At 42.7% G+C, this 22,375-nt stretch overlaps 2 protein-coding genes across 4 annotated transcripts in view; one reads left to right on the forward strand and one right to left on the reverse strand.

Moving 5' to 3' along the window:
- The window catches only part of LOC118364079 (sodium- and chloride-dependent transporter XTRP3A-like), a 31,200-nt gene extending 21,554 nt beyond the window's left edge, over positions 1–9,646 (reverse strand). For 2 of the 3 annotated variants that reach the window (XM_052494577.1, XM_052494575.1), the window contains exons 1-2: positions 8,478–8,861; positions 2,012–2,152 (exon numbers count right to left, since the gene is read on the reverse strand). In XM_052494577.1, the coding sequence (XP_052350537.1) occupies positions 2,012–2,152; positions 8,478–8,604 (268 nt within the window). In that variant the 5' untranslated portion in view covers positions 8,605–8,861. Of the gene's footprint in view, positions 1–2,011; positions 2,153–8,477; positions 8,862–9,519 lie in introns of those variants that run through there. The other variant, XM_052494576.1, reaches the window with a different exon arrangement.
- Positions 9,585–20,610, forward strand: LOC118372611 (gamma-glutamylcyclotransferase-like). The gene is made up of 4 exons (XM_035758547.2): positions 9,585–9,726; positions 19,742–19,862; positions 19,950–20,095; positions 20,415–20,610. Exons 1-4 carry the CDS (start codon positions 9,701–9,703, stop codon positions 20,608–20,610), a joined length of 489 nt encoding a protein of 162 aa, XP_035614440.2. The 5' UTR covers positions 9,585–9,700.
- Positions 20,611–22,375: the final 1,765 nt, after the last annotated feature.

The following is a 22,375-nucleotide window of genomic DNA, read 5'->3' on the forward strand; positions in this document are numbered from 1 at the left end:
CTCTGTGTTAGAGGTACGTGTTAGTGCCTGGTCGTGATTTTTTTCCATTGTACTTTTTGATTCCCTGTGGTTGGGAACGTAACTTTTGTGAGCACCCTGTGGTGCGTTGGTGCTATTAAAAGACGCATAGCATTGAACTCTGTCTCCTGCATTTGACTCCACACCCACGACACCCGGAGCATTACAGTGATAAATTAAAGGCAAATGTATGTACTTTATTCAATGGCAGTGTGCACCCATACATGTGTAGCACTCTATGTGCAGTGTCTACTGTCCCAAAAAATATTATTAAAAGTAATAAAGAAAAAAAAGAAAAAGAAAAAGGACTGTGGACTGTCGCAGGAGGTCCCGGACTGTGGACCATCGCAGGAGGATCCGGACTGTGGACCGTCGCAGGAGGTTCCTGACTCTGGAACGTCGCAGGAGGTTCCGGATTGTAGACCGTCGCTGGAGGTTCCGGACTGTGGACCGTCGTAGGAGGTTCCGGACTGTGGACCGTCGCAGGAAGCTCTGGACTGGAAACTGTCGCCGGAAGCTCTGGACTGGAAACCGTCGCAGGAAGCTCTGGACTGGAAACCGTCGCCGGAAGCTCTGGACTGTGAACCGTCGCCGGAAGCTCTGGACTGCGAACCGTCGCCAGAAGCTCTAGAATGTGAACCGCCGCCGGAAGCTCTGGACTGGGAATATGCACTGGAGCCCTAGTGCTTGGAGCCGGAAAAGTTGGCACCGGACTGGTGACACGCACTTCAAGGTGAGTGCGTGGAACTGGCACAGGACGTACCGGACTGGGGAGGCGCACTGGAGGCCTGGTGCGTGGAGCCGGCACAGGTGGCACCGGACTGGTGACACGCACTTCAGGGCGGTGCGAGGAGCTGGCACAGGACGTACTGGGCTGTGAAGGCGCACTGGAGACCTGGTGAGTATAGCTGGCATCAATTGTACCGGTTCGATGACACACTTTGCACGGCAAGTGCGAGGAGCTTTGAGATTCTTCAAAGTGGCCACCCTTTGCCTTGATGACACATTTGTAGACTCTTGACATTCTCTCAACCAGATTAATGAGGTAGTCACCTGGAATGCATTTCAATTAACAGGTGTGCCTTGTTAAAAGTTAATTTGTGGATTTCTTTGTGGAATGGATGATCTCCACATGTGTGGTTCCCACCGTGAAGCATGGAGGAGGAGGTGTGGGGGTGCTTTGCTTGTGACACTGTGTGTGATTTATTTAGAATTCATGGCACACTTAACCAGCATCGCCTTCCCATCTGGTTTGCGCTTAGTGGGACTATCATTTGTTTTTCAACAGGACAGTGACCCAAAACACACCTCCAGGCTGTGTAAGGGCTATTTGATGCATCAGGGTGATGCATCAGATGACCTGGTCTCCACAATCACCTGACCTCAACTCAATTGAGATGGTTTGGGATGAGTTGGACTGCAGGGTGAAGGAAAGGCAACCAACAAGTGCTCAGCATATGTGGGAACTCCTTCAAGACTGTTGGAAAAGCATTCCAGGTGAAGATAGTTGAGAGAATGCCAAGAGTGTGCAAAGTTGTCATCAAGACAAAGGTTGGCTACTTTCAATATTTTATTTCATACGTTTTTGGTTACTACATGATTGCATATGTGTTATTTCATAGTTTTGATGTCTTCACTATTATAGTGTTCACTAGTGTGCTCCCTCTCCGGCCTCTAGGTCACCAGGCTGCTCGTTATGACGCACACTTGTCACCATCGTTACGCGCACCTGGACTCCATCAACTCCCTTATTACCTTCCATATATACGTATGTCACTCCCTTTGGTTCCTTCCTCAGGCGTCATTGATTCTGTTCCAGTGTCATGTCTGTGTGTTGTTCGTGTTACTTGTTTTACGTTGCGTTTATTTATTAAAACACTCACTCCCTGAACTTGCTTCCCAACTCTCAGCGCACATCGTTACAGTAGAAAATAGTAAAAATAGTAGTAGGTGTGCCCAAACTATAGACTGGTACTGTATATTTAGTACTCACCCACTCCCCCCAGATAGGGGTTAATAGCTCTCCATGCTCCAATGCTGCCCAGACGCATCTTCTGGCCAATGGCTAACTCCATGTAGAACAGGGGTACCCCCAACAGGACCAGCATAAGCAGGTATGGGATCAGGAACCCACCTGAGGACAGAAAAAGGACACACATACAGTATATTTGACCATTCAAAAGACCTGCAGTTGCAGAGACAAAAACACACACATGATCTATAAGGTGATGCACTGAGTTTCAGATTCATATGACACCCAGAAAATGTGTTCTCATTCTTAATAGTTCTATTTCATTTACATAATGAATGTGGCCTTGGTCCTTGTATTCTGTTGCATTTTTCTTCTCCCTATATATTAATGGAAAGAAAGGGTGCAGTGCAGTGCAGTGCTTCCTTCATTATTCTTTGATCAAGGGTCTAAAATCTAAACAAAGCCTTATTCATGTTTCTACTGGGTTCTGTTCTCTCTGACTTTCTCAGTATTCATGACAATCACAAAAAAACAGTCTGGTCTGGGTCATCCCATGACCCATGGGACTGAAAGCAAAGGGACCTGTCTACTGTGATTTCCAGTCTGCTAGTCTGAGTCGTCGACAGTAATTACAGTAAGCAGGCAGTGGGGCAGAGAGTGAAGGGGGCAGGGGGTGAGGAGGGACAGGGGAGCAGGGGGACATGCTCAGTGACACAAACACAAAGTCAAAGAGAGTTTAGAGAAGGGTCAGCCACTGGAACCCTTTTGGGATTCATTAATTCACTCGTTCATTCATTTAATCATCCATCCGTCCATTCAATTTTAAATTAATGAATTAATTCAGTGGGTGAACATAATGGTATTAAAAAGCATGTCATTGTCCATAATTTAGCAGTTAGATGGAAGATTCCATGCTTCTAGCTCTCAGATTCTTCATGCTACCTTCCCTTGACTGTAATGAACCCTTGTGAATGAGTGTTCACACAGAAACAGCATGTATAATCGGATAAGGATTAGACGGAAGTTGAAATAGTTGGATATATTGGAATAAATAGCTTTTCCTGTACTGTAATCTCAGATTCCTCAAATTGTTGCACAAGAAATACATATATAGGATTTTTGGGACCTCCATTTGTCTACGCTCATTATGTACTGTTTGTCCTACATGCCATATTGATTACTGTATGCTTGAAGTCCTGTCATTAGCTGTAAGCTTGCTGTAGATTATTAGTATTGAATAGGTTCTCCTAAACCAGAGCCTCATAGGGATATGCAAGGGTAGAGCAATTTATATGGTAGAATAACAAAGGTATACCATTTCATGAGGTAATTCAAGTGTATTTTTCTTCCGTCATCTTATCTCTGTCAGTGTCAAGTTGGTGGGGGCATTGCCTTAATGTTACTGTCCAGTGTTTCCAGAATTCAATTAAATATGACCTATAATTGAACTTTAGTTCCAAAAGGCTATATCCCCACATTTTTCATATTTGTGTTTTTTCACCAAAAAATGATTGCTTATGGGTACCTTCATCCGTGTGTAAAATATTACTGTTGTCAGATTTTCTATTCATAGATTTTTCATGTATATTCAAATCTTTTTGTTTTTTTGCAAAACACCATGTATCCACTGTTTAGCTGGAATGGAATGTTCGTATCCTGTATATATGACAGTGATATATGGCTGTCTCACCTATCTTAATGCACTAACTGCCACTCTGGATAAGATAAGAGCATCTGCTAAATGACTAAAACGTCAAATGTAAATATTTTACATACAGATCTCTCATTACTATAGCGATTCATTTTTTATAAAAAAAATTATAATATTGATTTTACAAATGTATAATTTGTACAGTTATTTAATAAAATTTTCGTTATTTGTCACATTTACCTGTATAAAACCCAGCAGTAGTACTTATTTCTCAAGTTTTTCAAAAAAACATGATTATTTGTTTCTCTGAAATGAAACCATTAAGTGATTTTAAACAAATACATGTCTGTCAATGAACAAGCCCATGCCCTGATTAGATGGTGAAATAACACACTAATCTCTTTCATTAGTTCTTTAAACAATAAGACCTAATTTACCAACATTTCTGGAAAAAATATATATAGCATTTTGGAAGGAAACTCTTCAATTACTTACAATATGAGTGAAACAGTTTTCCTACCAAAAATTGTATGTTAATAAAAAGCAGCTTTTCTGTGTTGGAATGGTGTGGGCCAGTGGAGGCTGCTGAGGGGAGGACGGCTCATAATAATGGCTGGAACGGAGCAAATGGAATGGCATTTGATACCAGTCCACTTATTCCACTCCAGCCATTACCACGAGCCAGTCCTCCCCAATTAAGGTGCCACCAACCTCCTGTGGTGTGGGCATACCCCAACAACAGAATGTTGTGGGTGTATACCGGTCATTCAAAATATTAATGCGAGTAGATCACTGATTGGCCAGCTCATGCCCCTCCACAAACTGATGATGGCACTAAGATCGCACTCAAACGCACTCAACACGCTGTATAGAAAATCCACATCCAGAAAGGGCGCTTCTCGTGGCCGGGGATTTGAATGCAGGGACACCTAGAGTTTTGACTCGTTTTTACCATCATGTAACCTGTGCAACTACAGTCAACAAAACTCTAGGTCACTTTTACTCCACACACAGAAACGCATTCAAGACTCTCCCTTGCCCTCCCTATGGCAAATCTGACCGCATCACTATCCTCCGTATTCCTGCTTACAAGCGAAAACTCAAACAGGAAGTACCAGTGATTCACTCAATAGAGAAGTGGTCAGATGAAGCGGATGCTAAGCTACAGGGGCTGCTTCGCAAGCACAGACTGGAATATGTTCCAGGATTCATCCGATAACATTGAGGAGACCACATCAGTCACTGGCTTCATAAATAAGTGCTTCAACAACATCATCCCCACAGTGACCGTAGGTACATATCCCAACCAAAATCCATGGCTAACAGGCAACATCCGCACTGAGCTAAAGGCTAGAGCTGTCGCTTTCAAGAAGCGGGACACTATCCTTATAAGAAATCCCACTACAACATCTGTTGAGCCATCAAATAGGCCAAGTGTCAATACAGGACTAAGATCAAATCCTACTACGTTGGCTCTGATGCTCGTCAGATGTGGCAGGGTTTGCAAACGATCAAGGATTACTAAGTGAAACGCCGCCGTGAGCTGCCCAGTGACGTGAGCCTACCAGCAAGCTAAATGCCTTCTATGCTCACTTCAAAGCAAGCAACACTGAACCAGTCATGAGAGCATCACTGTTTTCTCATTCTCCATAGGCGATGTGAGTAGGACCTTTAAACAAGCTAACATTCAAAAAGCCGCAGGGCCAGAAAGGATTACCAGGACGCTTACTCAGAGCATGCACTGACCAGCTGGCGGGTGACTTCACAGACATTTTCAACCTCTCTCTGACCCCGTCTGTAATACCTACATGTTTCAAGCAGAGCACCATAGTCCCTGTGCCCAAAAACGCCAAGGAAACGTGTCTAAATGACTATTGCCCTGTAGCACTCATATCTGTAGCCATGAAATGCTTTGAATGGCTCACATCAACACCATTATCCCAGACACCCTAGACCCACTCCACACTGCCCTCTCCCACCTGGACAAGAGCAAAACCTATGTGAGAATGTTTTTCATTGACCACAGCTCAGCGTTCAACACCATAGAGCCTTAACAAGCTCATCAATATGCTCAGGATCCTGGGACTGAACACCTCCCTCTGAAACTGGACTCTGAAATTCCTGACGGGCCGGCCCCAGGTGGTGAGGGTAGGCAACAAACAACACATCCACCACACTGACCCTCAACACGGGGGCCCCTCAGGAGTGAGTCCTTAGTCCGCTCCTGTACTCCCACGACCACACTTTCATTAAGTTTGCTGACGACACGACGGTGATAGGCCTGATCACCAATAAGGATGAGACTGCCTATAGAGATAAGGTCAGTGACCTGGCAGTATGGTGCCAAGACAACAACCTCAAAAATGAGCTGATCATGGACTACAGGACACGTAGGGCTGAGCATGCCCCCATCCACATCGAAGTGGCTGTAGTGGAGTGGGTGTAACAGAATAACTTTAGACCGTCCCCTCGTCCCCTGCACACATCAACAACAGTTACCCACGAGGCATCGTCACCCATCACTCCACAAAAGCCACGGCCCTTGCAGAGCAAGGGGAAACACTACTTCAAGATCTCAGAGCAAGTGACGTCACCGATTGAAACACTATTTAGCGTGCATCGCTAACTAGCTAGCTATTTCACATCCGTTACACTCACCTCCCTTTTGACCTCCTCCTTTTCCGCAACAACCAGTGATCCCTGGTCAACAGCATCAATGTAACAGTATAACTTTAGACCGTCCCCTCGCCCATACCCGGGCGCGAACCAGGGACCCTCTGCACACATCAACAACTGACACCCACGAAGCATCGTTACCCATCGCTCCACAAAAGCCACGGCCCTTGCAGAGCAAGGGGACCTACTACTTCAAGGTCTCAGAACAAGTGACGTCACAGATTGAAACGCTATTTAGCGCGCACCACCGCTAACTAGCTAGCTATTTCACATCCGTTACATGGGTCAAAAGTTTCAAGTTCCTCTGTGTCCACATCACTAGGGAATTAACATGGTTCAACACAGCAGACAATGCCTCTTCCCCCTCAGAAGTCTGAAAAGATTTGGCATGGGCCGTCAGATCCTCAAAAGGTTCTATAGCTGCACAGTTGAGAGCATCTTGACTGGCTGCATCACCATTTGGTATGGCAACTGCTTAGCATCTGACCGCAAGGCCCTGTAGAGGGTAGTGCTTACGGCCCAGTATATCACTGGGGACGAGCTTCTTGCCATCTATACCAGGTGGTGTCAGAAGAACGCCTTCAAAATTGTCAAAGACTCCAGCCACCCAAGTCACAGACTCTTCTCCCTTCTACTGCACCGCTAGCAGTACCGATGCTCAAGAACCAACAAGACCCTCCTTCGAACCCCAAGCCATAGGACTACTAAATAGTTAACCAAATAGCTACCCAGACTATCTGCACTGACCCTCTTTTTACTAACTATTTTGACTCATCACATACGCTGCTTCTACTGTTTACGATATATCCTGTTGCTTAGTCACTTTACCCCTACCTATATGTACATACAGTATCTATTGTAATTACCTCGTAACCCGGCACATCGACTCGGCACTGGTACCTAGTGTATATAGCCAAGTTATCGTTATTCATTGTGTATTTATTCCTTGTTTATTACTCTGCATTGTTGGGAACGGCCCATAAATATTTCACCTTTAGACTACACCTGTTGTTTACGAAGCATGTGACATTTTCTGTTGTTGATTTGATTGATTTGAAATAGCCAACATTTTTTAAACTGTCTGTTTGAGATACACGTTTGGGTTTTTGAAGTGTATTTTATTCAATGTATGCTTTGGACACAAATACGAGTATAGGATGAGACAATATTATTTGGGTATGAGTTAACAGAATATTAACTTTTACATTTATTTTGTTACTGGACAGTTACATTAAGGCAAAAACTCTACAATAATAAATACAGAACAACTATACTAGCATACCACACCTGTATTTATGGATTGGACATATTGGCCTTAAAGCAACCGAAGCATCAACGAGTCTTGTATGTGAACATTTTCTAGGAATCTATGAATGGAACAACACAACATAAACACCTGTTTACTGTTAGGCTACTAATTGTACAACTTTGCAATCAGTTGAGACCATTAAAAGCGAAATGCAAAAGCAAATGTTGATCCATTGTTATTCTGTGACAAACAACTGGGCGCGTTAAGGGTTAAAATTGGCTCCGTATCAATCCAAATTTTAGAGTGGAAAGTACTTTTATGCGCGTGCTTTTGAAAGCTCCTTTATGTATGCGCTTTGGTGCATGCATACCCTCTGTTTTTGAGTGGACTAATTGTTCTTAGTAATTTATGGGGAGGAATATGAAAAATATGAATTGAACTAACAACTACATGAGATCGTTTCAAAAACATGGCACATTTCCTGCACCACTAACTTTTAGAGGAAGAAAACAAGACTGCACAGTAACACCATCACTCACTAGAAATGTTTAACAAGGTGACTGACGCTAACCAATATAGTAATCGTTCCGATTTCCTGTAAATGAATAATAAACTGATAACGTTTCACCCAGGGTAAAATAATAACTAACCCATTCTACAATCGCACAAGATCAGTGTGCCATTGCGCATGGATAAAGGTGAATAAATTGGACACTGACTGGCTATTCATATAGCCTACATTACCACTTTTAATCAGTAAACACTAATTGTATTCATTCATTTTACACAGTGTCAAATATTGCAGTTCGATATTTAATAAAAAATAACCGTAGGCCTAAATGTACAATATATTATGGATTAAACCCTAAATTAGGCTATGCGCTGCACCTAAAAAAAAAAATAGTGCTTACCCCCGCCATGCATTTGACACAAGTATGGAAATCGCCACACATTTCCCAGTCCAACCGCGTATGATACACACGCCAGGACAAATTGCATGGGATTGTCCCACTCTGCTCTTGCGGCGTCCTTCCCCATTGTTGAGTCCTGAGCACACAATCAAGCCAATGTTCAGGTCCGGTCGAGTCGGTGGCAGTGCGGTGCCGGTGGACAACCTTGACAGTCAGCAAGACTAAGTCTGAAGTACTGGGAGTAGGGATGGCACTTCTGTCTGGATAATAGAACAAATCCAATATCAGCGTCCTATGGAAAACAGGGAAAGTGTGTCAACAGGAGGCTGTTCGAGTCAGACACATTTGCAATGGCTGAAGAAATAGCATGGAGTTTATAGAACGCTTGCCCATTCTAATGAGGTACCCCTACTTGAGAGGGAGGGCCTAATGTTTCAATATGTAGGCATAGGCTAGAGAGTTTACATAACCCAGGTGAATGTTTGATTTTCCAAGCTCTTCTTAAAAACAAGAGTTTATAAGCCTGTCATAGAGATAGTGGACCATCGCCAATACCTTTTATATTCCTTAGGGTAGGTTTCAGATAGCATGTGTTTGCTTTTGTACAATGGATTTCACAGTACAAGATTCAGTGCTGGAAATAATGTATTTATTTTCCTTTTTACTGTTCATACAACTTGAAATATAATACTGGAGACAGATGTGCAAAAACAGCACAACCAGTATTAAGGTATCAATTATTCAAATAGCTGTTTTCTGTAAGAAGTCAATCAGTAAGAAGTCAAGGCACATTATTCTACCTAAAAAGGGACATTTCCATTACAGTTTTATTGCATTTAAATGAAAAAGCAAAGGAAAAAAAGAACCGTGAGAGATGAGAGACAGCAAACAAAATGTGTGAATATACACACAGTGACGATACATTACAAATAAAGGATGAAAGATAGAACCAAAAGAACAGAGAACGGAGACAATGTCCTCCAGGGGTATGTCCTCGCTGGCCTTGTGTTTATCTGCAGATTTCCCTGAAACCCCCTCTCACCTTATCACCATGCATCCACTGATGCAGGTGGGTTCAGAGTCCAGATAGGCAAGGGTCACAACCGGGAGGACTAGCAAAAACAGAGCGAAGGAAAAAGCAGGCAAACGGAATAACACCCAGGTTGACTTGACGAACCTGCAACAGACAAGCAGGGAACACAGGAATAAGTACCCAGGGACTAATGAGGAAAACAGCTGACACTTGGAGGTGGGTGGAGACAATCACAAATACAGGTGAAACAGATCAGGGTGTGACAATAGGCCCTTAAAACACTTCTATCCCCAAGCCATAAGACTGTTAAATAGCTCTTTAGGCTAGGGGGCAGTATTTTGATGTTTGGATGAAAAACGTGGCCAAAGTAAACTGCCTATTTCTCAGGCCCATTTCTCAGGCCTATTTATCAGACCCAGAAGCTAGAATATGCATATTATTGGCAAATTAGGATAGAAAACACTCTAAAGTTTCCAAAATGGTCAAAATATTGTCTGTGAGTATAACATAACTGATATGGCAAACAAAAACCTGAGGAAAATCCATCAAGGAAGGGCTGTTTTCCTGAAACTACTAATTTCCATTGCAAGCCTATCCTACATTTAAAGGGATATCAACCATATTCCTTTCCCTATGGCTTCCACAAGCTGTGAACAGTCTTTAGACATAGTTTCAGGCTTTTATTCTGAAAAATGAGCGAGAATGATCACATCTCGTCAGATGTCCTCAGATTTGTGCATGCACGCACGCCGGGAGCGAGACCTTTTCTTTCTCTCTTCTATTGAAAAGGCTACTGTCCGGTTGAAATATTATCGATTATTTATTGTAAAAACAACCTGAGGATTGATTATAAAAAAAACGTTTGACATGTTTCTAAGAACTTTACGGATACTATTTGGAATTTTCTTCTGCCCGTCGTGACCACACGAGCCTGTGGATTACTGAACAAAACGCGCCAACCAAATGGAGGTTTTTGGATATAAAGAGAATCTTTATCGAACAAAACAAACATTTATTGTGTAACTGGGAGTCTCGTGAGTGCAAACATACGAAGATCATCAAAGGTAAGTGATTCATTTTATTGCTTTTCTGACTTTCGTGACCAATCTACTTTGCTGCTAGCTGTTTGTAATGTTTTGTCTGCTGAGAGCTGTCCTCACATAATCGCATGGTTTGCTTTCACCATAAAGACTTTTTTAAATCTGACACGCTGGCTGGATTAACAACAAGTTAAGCTGTGTTTTGGTGTATTGCACTTGTGATTTCATGAAAATGTAATATTTTTAGTAATTTAATTTTAATTTGGCAATTCACCGTATGTAGACGAAAATGATCGGAGTGGCAAGAGGTTTTAAATAGCTAACAACATGGCTACTAGGACTATCTGAGTTGACCCTTGTATTTTTTTTTGTACTGTCTCTATGCACACTCACACATTCACTCACATTGACACTCCAATACACACAACAGGTACACACATTTATACTGACTCTACACACACGGACACACCCCCACATATAGTCTTTATATACGCTGCTGCTACTCTGTTTATTGTACATCCTGATGCCTAGTCACTTTAACCCTATACATATGGTGCCTTCGGAAAGTATTCAGACCCCTTGACTTTTTCCACATTTTGTTAAATTACAGCCTTATTCTAAAATGGATTAAAACAATTTAAAATCCCTCAGCAAACTACACACAATACCCCATAATGACAATGTGAAAACAGATTTAAAAAAAAAACATTTTTACAAATGTATACAAAATAAAAAACAGAAATACTTTACTTACATAAGTATTCAGACTCTTTGTTATGAGACTTGAAATTGAGCTCAGGTGCCTCCTGTTCCCATTGATCATCCTTGAGATGTTTCTACAACTTCATTGGAGTCTACCTATGGTAAATTCAATTGATTGGACACCTGTCTATATAAGGTCCCACAGTTGACAATGCATGTCAGAGCAAAAAGCAAGCCATGGGGTTGAATGAATTGTCCGTAGAGTCCCGAGACAGAATTGTGTCGAGGCACAGATCTGTTATCAAAAAAATTATTGCAGCATTGAAGGTCCCCAAGAACATAGTGGTCTCCATCATTCTTAAATTGAAGAAGTTTGGAAACACCAAGACTTCCTAGAACTGGCCGCCCGGCCAAACTGTGCAAATGGGGGAGAAGGGCCTTGGTCAGGTAGGTGACCAAGAACTTGATGGCTGCTCTAGAGCTCCTCTGTGGAGATGGGAGAACCTTCCAGAATGACATATATCTGTGTTTCTGTTCTACTTTATGTTATTTTTTAGTACTACATTGATAATGATGGGTTTAGAGCTAGCAAAAATAAGTTTCACTGTACTTGTGCACGTGACAAACTTGAAATTGAAACAAACAGCTTATGAACAAGTCTAACACAATTATCACCATATATTTTCCAATCCCTACTGTGACAATCCTTCCACTCATCCACTTCAAACCAGGGTCTCAGATGGGGGTTAGACTGGTTGTGCAATGGTCGCCTGAAGGGTGCACGTGCGGTTTGCTGCTTGCTGCACATCCCACTTAACTGTTGTTGAATCCGGCCCAGATGAGGCTGGTGGAATAGTTTGTCAAGGAAGTTAGGGAGTCAGTGGCCATCTTTTTGGTGGGAGACTGGGCTCTGCTCAAACAGCGATAGGTGTAGACCTCACATCTCAGCCCTAAATGGGACACAACAGGAGTTAATGGTCGGAGCTGTCCAGTTGGGACTGGAGCCTCGTGGAGGGAGGCCATGGGACCATGTTGGAGGAGCTCTATGAGGGAACAGCAGGATTGGTTATGGGCGGGTTGGGGGTCGGTGGAGGGCGGGGGTCAGAGTGGGGTTCACAGTGAGGGGTGCAGCTGTACAATTGAGCTGAATTCTGTTTTCCATTGCTCCCCACTGACATAACACAAATGCATTGCTATTTGTCCCAGATGACATCCCCCTCTCTGATGCATTAGCTGTGTTTATTTGGGATTTCATAATGGTCCTAGTTGAACAGTTAAGGAAGACGCCCACGGGACTGGTGTGGCGTGATCATTGGGGTGGAGGGAGGAGGGAGAATGTCTGAAGGACAGTGAATGCAGTAGAGGAAAGCAACCCAGCTTGCATATTTACAATCAGAGAGGGGTTGGGGGAGAGAGGACATGTTTTGTCAACAGATGTGGAATTTAGCAAGAGCTGCTCGTGGGATGTCAACATCATATCCTCTTGTCTGTAACCCAGAACTGGTCTGTATGCACCATGGTGAGCTTTCAACTGGTCACATCCTTCCAAATAAAAAGCAGAAAGGCTAGAGACTGGAGGCTGCCTGGGATTGGGTCAGATCTGACCGGAAAGATCTGGACAAAACGTCCACCACAGTGAGGCACAGTCCGTCTGGGTTAGGGTTCTGACGGTAAATGCTTTAACAGGTCCTGACATTGCATCGCTGTGGCTGCGAGGAACAGAGACCCCATGCCTGCTCAGTACAGGAACACTACAGGAACGAGAGCCAACTCCTCGCTGGCCCATAGCCCTGGCAACAATGGACAATTAGTGACTGTTGCGGTACAGACTGTCTGAAAAGTTAAGACGCCGTTACATAACAGTTCTCTCAATGGGTCTTTGTCTCTCAATGGGTTTTTGACATACGGCTGTTCTGTCTCTCCAAGCAATGTGCCCAGTCTGCTCTTAAATCTTGTACACTGGTCACATGATGGGTTCATCAGGTGGGAGCATTTGCATACACTTAATGAGTGTATGCAAATTTGACACTTGTTTGACACTTGTTTATTTACAATGAAATATAATTGCTTACTGCATCGACCTTTTTGCTAAGATCAAGTATAGTACCTGAGTCCCATGTGTTGCTGCTGCTAATGGTATTGGTCTGGAACACCATCAGGGCAGCATGACTCTTGGCTCGCCCCGCGTGGGAAAGTCTGGCCAGAGGGGGTACTACTGCTCGGTGACAAAACACCCGGAACTGATCTTTGCCATGGTAACCATGTCAGCTCCCCTCTTTGTGTTGAGATATTGTTGTTTGTTTCCATTATTTGTTTTTGGGATGGGGTTCTGACACATTCACCAATGTTTCAAGGCAAAGACTGGACTACGGAAATACCAGAGCCATATATCTGAACATTCCGACAGCGCCACTTTCTCCTCCATAGCTGTTGCTAAGTGATCATTTGACACTTCCGCATTGTGCTGTTTATTTCTGATCGTTTTCAAAACCTATGAAGATTTCCATTGAAAGCAAATATGCAATTTGTTGACAGCACAACACAGTACAGACTTGGATACACATTGAATGCTAATCAATAAAAAACGCCTGTCAAATTCACTGCTATGTTTTTCTTGTTTAAAGCAGGTAATTTCATAGGGAATTGTCAGAGGCGCTCTCGTATTGTTGCATCATCAAAATGTCAAGAATTAAGTTCTATTTGGGCGCTAACATGGCAGCCGTTTTAAAAACCTGGCCGAACTCTTTATATAGAAATGAAAAGTTTTATGGCTCAACTCAACCAGAAAACACAGTGCTTTTCAATGAGGAGGCTGCCATCACTAAGGCTTAGCATGTCCAAAGCTCTATACCAGGGATTTAAGTTAGTAAGAGTTTGTCAGCTAGTTTGACTGATTGTGGTGAAGGTTTTATTTCCATAATAATAATACAATTCTATAATCATAACAGCATCTTCTTTATTAGTTATTTTTCCCTTGTTCATTTTATTGGGGATTTGATCGAATCCAACGGTGAATGTGATACTGTATCAACTGTATGTGACCATTTCAAACGCAACACTGCCATCTACAGGAATAAACAGATAGGGCAGACAAAGGGTGACTTTCTGTACAAGTCTGAAACATTTAACAACTGATAGAAAAAGAACAGGCTTGGTCAGTTATAAACCTATACTTGTTTATTGATGGACTTGACATTTGGAAACAAAACCTGCTGTAATGTTTCTAAGCATCATTTAAGATCTTTGGATATCCTACCAGCTACAACTTTAGCAGGATCCTTCCTTAAGTATCTAGCTATTCCATCCAGACCCCAGTCAAATCTTGCAAACATGTCTAGCAGAACTATTGAGTCACTTTGCAGTCCCACACTATCCCACAGTTCTATTGGTGAAAAGTTGTACCCCCCTGTGAGCTGGAGGACATGAATGGAGGAAGGGGCTCCAGACCCCGACCCTGGACCCCTCCCTGGCTCCATACTGGGGCTCTCTCTCACCCCTCTTCACACCAACTCAGGACAAACATGATTGGGCCTGAGTATGAGACCGAGAATGTTCTCCAGTAAACCCGGCAACATCATCCATGGCTGTCCATACTTATGTCTCTAGCTTTATCCATGCCGGATATAATGGATATATCAATAGGTTGTTGGAAGGAACAAGGGTGAGATGAATGAATTAATGCAGACCGACAGAGACAGACAGTAAAAGAAAAATGATACTGTGTACAAACCGTGATAAATAAAACAAGGAGAGAAATGTAGAAATAAGTGAATGCATTCAAATGGCTAAATGAAGCAGCTATAACTGATAGTTGCCACTTTAAAACACCCACCACCACAATGTAACCAACATTACGTTTCTTTCATTGTACCCCCTCACTTGTCAATGTGTCCCTCACATGCACTTATACATGCTACAATAAATCAAAGAACACCAGCGACACACAATTGGAAGATATTCTAGCCTCGAGGCTCAGTTCTGTAAAATATCATTGTTATTGATCAACAATGCTCTTGATCAATATGTGAATGTTACAGAAGCATTCTTCAAGTTTAAAAATGATAAATCACAATAAAAATCTGATTGATATTACCTTTGTATACGCTGGCCAGGAGTGTTCTCTTCCTATCTGCTTGAATGATAAACAAGCAAATTATAGGTTTTATTAATAATTCTACCTTTTTATCGCACAAAGAAATCAGGCGTTCTGCGCACACAACATTATTTGAATTAAACAAAAAAATCTACTTTAATCAACTCCAGTATGTAATCAAATGTTCTCCTTCAAGCACATTTAGTTTATGTATGAAACATGCTCTGTTTCAGACTTCGCAGACAGACAATTACAGGTTGTGGTCCTCCTGTTTGTGATGGATTTTTCCACTCCGCGGATGGATGCGAGAGTACGACGTGGTCTGGGCGCTTGCTTCCTATTGGTTAGTTCTTTCTCCCCCTCCATCAGTGATCGAAACGCTGTTTTGAGTGGGTGCGGTTAAAATATTCCAGTAGGCTGGCTCAGAGAAATTCTTCCATTATCTTTGGCTAGTCTATGCAATCCATATGGGCTCAAGCAATGAGTACAACGGGGTCATTACCATCATCCATTTAGACCAATTTTCTGTCCACGTCATTAAAAGTTGCGCATGCAGTTCATCAGAAACGTCTTTGCCTCTTCAAATGCAGTTTGTGCAAATTAAAGTGGTGCTCCAAAGGTTTTTTATCATTTCAACCAGAGGTTTGTAAAGTAGTGCTCACCTGCCATAAACAGTCACGGAAAAAATTGTGCTCGTGTAACGGATGTGAAACGGCTAGCTTAGTTAGCGGTGCGCGCTAAATAGCGTTTCAATCGGTTACGTCACTTGCTCTGAGACCTTGAAGTAGTAATTCCCCTTGCTCTGCAAGGGCCGCGGCTTTTGTGGAGCGATGGGTAACGATGCTTCGAGGGTGACTGTTGTCGTTGTGTGCAGAAGGTCCCTGGTTCGCGCCCGGGTATGGGCGAGGGGACGGTTTAAAATTATACTGTTACACTCGATTGTGTACTACATCATTAGTTAAATAAAGGTTCAATAAAATAAAAATACAATAAAATCATACATTTCATATATGTAACCAATTGAAAAAATGTGTTTTAAGATATATTCCAATTATTCAGACAATATGTTACATTTGTAAGTGCTTACGACCCCAGACTGCATCTTTATCACATAACAGATGTCATGTAATGGTCCTGTGTGTAGCTGGTGTAGAGAGTCAGGCGCAGGACAGCAGATATGAGTAATCAACGTACTTACTCAAAATGACAAAAATACAAAGCCACATTGTGGCGAAATCTGCTCGGAGCCTTCACGGTGCGCTGCCACTTTAAGAGCGCATGAGCAGTAAGGAAGGAGGAAATAAAGAGAGCTCGTTCAGCTCTTTGGGGAGGAACTCTTGGGTGGCGCGATAGTTTGATTGTGTGTGCTGCAGAAGTTTTGTTTGTGTTCAGCGTTTGTAGTTTATAAAGTATTTAACTCAGTCATCGGTGTGATCTCTTTAGATCGTGGTTGTTTTTGTTTGGGACCGCGCCCGTTATGGATCGCATGGATTAGTAGCAACGTTGTTGCGAAGCTTTAACAAACAAACCAACAAACCATCGGACAGTCAGACACCGGCAGGCCTGAAGACCACAGCTAAGATTTATATTTTTCTCTCTCTTTCTCTTCCCTCTCGTTCCAGTGCTTTACCCTGCAACAGACTCTATTTTTCAAATGCACTTCCCATTGAAGTTCATTAGAGCTGGACTATTATTTCCCTGCCAAATGTATTTGGATGGACATTTTAGTAGGTTACTTGCAAGTTGTATATTATGTGAACTGTATTGAGGTGGGGTGTACTAATGACATGTGGCCGAGAAGACTGTGGAATATTTTAAGGCCTTTGTTGTGTCGATGAACACCCCCCACATTCGTACCCTCTGCACTCACCCACTAGAAAATAATACAGATTATTGCAAATCCTATGTTGATGACTGGGTTCGTTCTTGTATGAAGTTGCTGTTGAATTGCTCTGCCATTATTAGTATTAGTATTATTGTATGAGGTATTCTTGTTTGGGTTACCCCTGTGCTGTGATGTGGGTTTTATATGGTGTGTATTCTCTTTTCTCTCCACTGGCTATCTGGTAAACAGGCTACACTCTAGGCAGTCTCTTCTGCTGATGTGTGTGGGTCTGGTAGTGATACTCTCTCTATTCTACTCTTTTTTTTTCCTTTTGGGATGGTTAATACCTGCCTGGCGCCCGAACAAAATCTTTCTTTACCCCTCTCTAATAAATACCGCTACAACATAGCGAGCCCACAAAAACGGACCGATGTACAAAGAATAATCACTCACAAACAAAACATGGGGAACAGAGGGTTAAATAATAAACAAGTAATTGGTTGAGTGATGCCAGGTGTGAAAGACAAAGACCGAACAAATGGAAAATGAAAAGTGGATCGGCGGTGGCTAGAAGGCCGGTGACGCCGAACGCCACCCGAACAAGGAGAGGGACTGACTTCGGACCGGGTTGTGACATGTCATCTGAGATGGATTACCGATCAAGCCAGCAAGGTAAAATATCACAAATAGAGCTAGATAAAGCAGGAAGAATAATATACTTGTTGAACATAGCAATCAGTCTTGTGTTTTCATGGTGATCACTGTTAAAGGACAAATATATATTTTTACAACCAGATCTTTATTTCTGATGTAAATGGAATGTTGTAGAATGGTCCAGCCACCTTTTTTGCGGTTTCATGTTTTTGAGAAACTTACCCCAAATAGCAAATCACTTCATCATCCTCATTGAGTAGTATGGGGGCCTAGAGAGAACCATGAACAAAGGCACCAAAAATGTCCACGTATGTCCTTTTAGAAATGTCAAACATCTCAGTATAGTGTTTTTTAAATTTTAAACTAGGCAAGTTAAGAAAAAATTTGTATTTAAAATGACTGCCTACCCTGGGCCAATTATTCATCATCCTCTGGGACTCCCAATTACCGCAGGATACAATACAGCCTGGATTCGAACCACGGACTGTAGTGATGCCTCTTACACTGAGATGCAGTCCCTTAGACCACTGTGCCACTCGTGAGCCCAAATACAGGTCTTTAGATGTTTGACACAATTTCATGTGTACATCTGCAATGTTATATTCCCATTTGTGAAACTCAAGCCATTTCCCCTATCCAGCTGTTCCATTGTCATTGTAACATATTGCTACAGGTAACTGCCAAAATAAAGGAAGTGCCAACATAGTGTCTTAATACAGTGTTGGGCCACCAGGAGCCGTCAGAACAGCTTCAATGCACCTTGGTATAGATTCTGTAAGCTTCTGAAACTTCCTGTGTGGAAGCACTCCATGCTTTTAATATACTTTGTTATTCCTCATTTACTCAAGTGTTTGGCAGTTACCTGTAGAATGGCTGGAGAGGTATTGCTAGAGTGGCAACAAAATGGAATAGAATGTTGCAGATACATTCCGGAATGACAATTTCATGTGTAAAACATCTAGACCTGCATCACTATACGAACTTTGCTGTTTCCAGCAAAGTTATTTTCAATAACCCAAAAGAGTATGTTAAGCTGTTTGAAGCTGTTGTACAAAACCAAAAGTAAAAAGATGCAAAAGCTAAACTTAAAGACGGGAAGCATAGAGATATGCCGCGCATCAGACTTGCTTTCAATAGGAATTACCAATCTATAACTCACTTTTCTATGTGAATTTGGTCAGATCACACACAAAGTTATCTACTGGACCTTGATGGACCAGCCATGTTTAGTCTTCCATTCCCGTGACCAGTAAATGCTTCCTATACTTTCAATGCATTTTTCTGCAAAAGATTGGTAAAGCTTTGCACAAAATAAAAAAGGTGTTAAAAAAAAGGGTGTGTAAACTGCATTTACCTTCCAATGTCAGAATTTCAAAGCAAAGTTCAAATGATATTTCATTGTACATAATTGAGATTTGCCTGATTACCATTGGCGGTGGAAACCTAAATCCATGTGCATGCAAGCAAACATGAGTGATGGACTGTTCTATTTGTCAAAGCATCAGCTGCAACACATCACTAACTTCTCTGCCCACATGACAGTGCTATGCGGGCTTGTTGCAGCACACTGTGAATGACATGCTGGTGTGACTGTGAGCTCAGCCAGCTCAGGCTATAAGGCTCAGCAACCAGCAGGCTGTGTGTATTGGTGGATACAGCACAGGCCAGGCCTGTTGGATTAGCATGACAATGGGGAGTCAGCGAGTGGAGAGAGGTCTGGTATAAAAGAGGGGGAAGCAGAGTTTAATCTCTGTCACAGTAGCGCCTCTCCTTGACCTCTCCTTGTGTCTCTGCTCCAAGCACTCTTGCTGACTGTGGTTTCTCTCTATTCTCTCCTCCACTCCTTGTCTTCCCTGGACTCCTCCTCCACCTCACCCTGCCCTTCCTGCTCCTCCGCCTGCTCCTCCTCTCTGTCAGAAAGGATGACAACATAGAAATCCACATCTTCCTGTACTTTGCCTACGGCAGCAACCTACTGAAGGAAAGGCTCCAGCTCAAGAACCCCTCCGCTTCCATCCACTGTGTGGCCAGGCTCAAGGTACGACCTGACCTGACCTGACTATAAGGAGGACCTGGGAGGAAACCTGACCTTAACCTGACCCTCTCGATCTCTCCTTCTCTCCAGGACAACAAGCTGATATTTGGGAACTACAAGGGTCTGGCCAGTGACCGCTGGCATGGGGGTGTGGCGACCATCGAGAACAGCCCAGGGGACGAGATGTGGGGAGTGGTATGGAGGATGAACGTGGCTGACCTCAAGTCTCTAGACAGGTAAGATACCTTTTATCTAGTTCACCTTATCCTAGTTGGCACATACTGTGTCTACTGTATCCAGGCTGTTTCACAACCGGCCATGATTGGGAGTCCCATAGGGCGGCGCACTATTGGCCCAGCGTCGTCCAGGGTTTGGTCGGTGTAGGCCATCATTGTAAATAATAAGTTGTTCGTAACTGACTTGCCTAGTTAAAAAAAAATATTAAAAAAAATACTGGGTCTGTTGTGTCATTCTGAGTGCTTCTTCATTGTGGTTGATGTGGTCTAGTTCTAAAGTTGTGGTTGGGTGTATTCATATTTGTGTGTGTGTGTGCAGCCAGGTGAACGTGAGACTAGGGGCCTACAGCCCTGTGGAGGTGAATGTGAAGACTCGGGGCCAAGAGCTCATCTATCGCACCTACATCATGAACAGCTGTGTTTATGCTCCACCATCGCCACAGTACCTCAAGGAGACACAACTCCTTTTACATGCTCCCCCCTCTATCACACACTGTCTTACTTTCTCAATCTAGTTATCTCTTTTATTCAAAATACATTTAAGAACATGGACTTGACACTGAACTCTGTAAGACGTTAGATACCTTACAAAGTGTAGAGAGGAATGTTGTTAATGAAACTGGTGCTCTCCATGGATATACAGTGGGACAATGAATAGAAACGCAGAAAGTTGTCTCTGAAAAGGTATTTACCAACAAATGTTTTTTCAAATGAATTGTAATAAAACAATATAGTCTATATTGTCAAAGGAGAAGCTGAAGGCCATCTAGACCTACAAGTATGAGGGCCCACTGCCTGTCATGGCTGAGCTGGAGCAGATTATGAAAAGAGACAAAGAGAGAGCCAACCACCGATCTGACGCTTGACAACACCTGGAACAAACTGCCATGTTTCGGAACTCAACTCCTGGTAGGACAATATAGGTTTGCTTCAACATCTTCCATTGTCCTACCAAGAGTTGCTGAATATATTCTCATCTCCAGTTTGCTCCACTGTTCATGCTCCTTGGTTTGAAAGCAAGTTAGCGACAGCATATAATTTTTCTCTAGGAACTCAAACCTGCCTAGAGAGAGAACTGTGTTCACGAACTCACTGGTTAAAGAAACCCTCAACATTACATCTATAAGTCCTCTTCAGGAATGGTTATTTACTGACTAATAATGATGATGATGACACTGAGCATCCCTCAGACTGTATAGAGATTAAATGTAGAATAAGATCATGTGTATTTGTACTACTTCGGCAGACAATAAAACCTCCCTGGATGTTCTGTGTTGATCTGTATAGTGTACAAAGGCATTAAATCAGCCTCATTCAAGATAGCCTGGTCTCAGATCTGTTTGTGGTGTCTTTCCAAATCGTACGGGTCAGTGACATGACCACGTTGTCAAGACAGCACAGAAAGATATGGGACCAGGCTACATTCAAGATCACTTCTTCTTCCCCTCCCCCTTTGTATGCAAATCCATAAACTTCATTGTTAGATGAGAATGTGTTTCCTTGAAAACATATTTTGAACAATGGAAGTCTGTTTACTTGTATGTGATTGAAGGTCTTTGTCTCCCTCTGCTGTTGATAACGGTTGGTCGTTGTATCAACACAGTTCCATACAAAGCAGAATACCACTGTTTAGACATGTACACTAAATAGGTGCTTTCTTAAACCTTAAATAGTTATTTGGCTCATCCCTGTAGGAGAACCCTTTATGGTTCCAGGTAGAACCTTTTCACCCAACAAAGACTCCTTTTAGAACCCTTTTTAAAAGAGTGAAGTACTGAATCTGGTCACTGGCCAGGGTGTGGTTCAGGAGGGACCAGTTTGGTCAACAGATGGTCCCAGAAGGCAGGCTGCATGGCCTGGTCCAGGTAGGTCCTGGGGATCACAATAATAACTGATTATTTGAATTAAAGAATAAAGTGTTTTTATCACACCCAAGGCATTATACAACACAGGAAAGACAACATACTCAAGTCATAATGAACATAGAATTTATAAGACAGGTCTTCAGGTCAAGTTCCTCAACACACAAGGTCATGGAAAATATATACATTCGGAAAGTATTCAGACCACTTCACTATTCCCACATTTTGTTATGTTACAGCATGATGCTGCCACCACCATGCTTCACCGTAGGGATGGTGCCAGGTTTCCTCTAGAAATGACGTTTGCCATTCAGGCCAATGAGTTCAATATTGGTTTCATCAGACCAGAGAATCTTGTTTTTCATGGTCTGAGAGTCCTTTAGGTAACCCTTTGGCAAAGTCCAATCGAGCTGTCATG

Source organism: Oncorhynchus keta, chromosome 34 (genome assembly GCF_023373465.1).
Source record: "Oncorhynchus keta strain PuntledgeMale-10-30-2019 chromosome 34, Oket_V2, whole genome shotgun sequence".
NCBI classification, from domain to species: Eukaryota; Metazoa; Chordata; class Actinopteri; order Salmoniformes; family Salmonidae; genus Oncorhynchus; species Oncorhynchus keta.